This window comes from Penaeus monodon, chromosome 21 (assembly GCF_015228065.2).
Source record: "Penaeus monodon isolate SGIC_2016 chromosome 21, NSTDA_Pmon_1, whole genome shotgun sequence".
NCBI classification, from domain to species: domain Eukaryota; kingdom Metazoa; phylum Arthropoda; class Malacostraca; order Decapoda; family Penaeidae; genus Penaeus; species Penaeus monodon.
Genome location: NC_051406.1, coordinates 2,717,822 through 2,718,696, shown reverse-complemented (window position 1 = coordinate 2,718,696; position 875 = coordinate 2,717,822). Strand labels below are relative to the sequence as shown.

Sequence of the window (875 nt, the reverse complement as noted above, 5' to 3'; positions counted from 1 at the left end):
CTGATATTTCAACCTTGAAATTAGGGTTGGTTGGGAGACATCATAATCCACAACATCATTACTTGGTATTCATTAAGATAAAAATCACTCACCTACCCACTCAAACATAAACTCTCCTCACCTGTTCTTCCATTGGCTGTGTTGGTTCAGGTGGCTCGGAAGGCGGCTGCACGTTTGCGACCTGTGACCTATTCGGAAGCTTGGTGGGTGGAGACACAGCATCCACACTGCCTGTTCTGGGCCTAAGGGAGAATTTGTGGGAAAAGGAGAGGGGATTTTTAAGTGACTAATTGGATCAAATGTCCTCTTTTGACTTCTAACTCAGAAATTTATTAATCTAAGTCATTGCACAATGACAAACAGCTGTTATTCAAAAGGAAAAGAAAAAGGGGATATAAGTGTCACATCTGATGAGCAATAATGCATGTCCATAATATTAGGGTCAGGTTTTTCTTGCTATACATGTGTCACCAACAAATTCTTCTATTTATGGAAATACACATAAATAAAAACAAATATGTCGTAAATAAATATGAATAACAACAAAAAAAAATCTTCACCATACCTCTTCCTCTGATTATTAGCCAGGTTCTCCTTGTTCTCCGTGTTGTTATGAGTGACGTCCATGTCTTTGGGTGAGGCCATGGAGGTGCTATTTGCCGAGGGGGGGAAAGAAGGAGGGGCAGCTCCTCCTGCTCCTCGGGTAGAAGAACTGGGGGTTTTCTTTGATGACTCGCCTGTCTCAGGAATGACTCGGGTTCCAGTCAACGACAAGGACATCTCAGAGTTTTGGGTTTCTGTGGCATATATTTGGAGTCCCTGTTTGGTCAAGAGAGAAGAACACAATATGTGAGGATAGCTGGGTAGTTTTGGTC

At 42.2% G+C, this 875-nt stretch overlaps 1 protein-coding gene across 1 annotated transcript in view; it reads right to left on the bottom strand.

The window, feature by feature from the left end:
• Positions 1-875, bottom strand: part of LOC119586102 (nibrin-like) — a gene marked incomplete at its 5' end in the record, with an annotated part of 11,415 nt that overhangs the window by 3,187 nt on the left and 7,353 nt on the right. Inside the window, 2 exon segments of the mRNA XM_037934794.1 lie at positions 122-242; positions 566-819. Of these exon segments, the coding sequence (XP_037790722.1) occupies positions 122-242; positions 566-819 (375 nt within the window).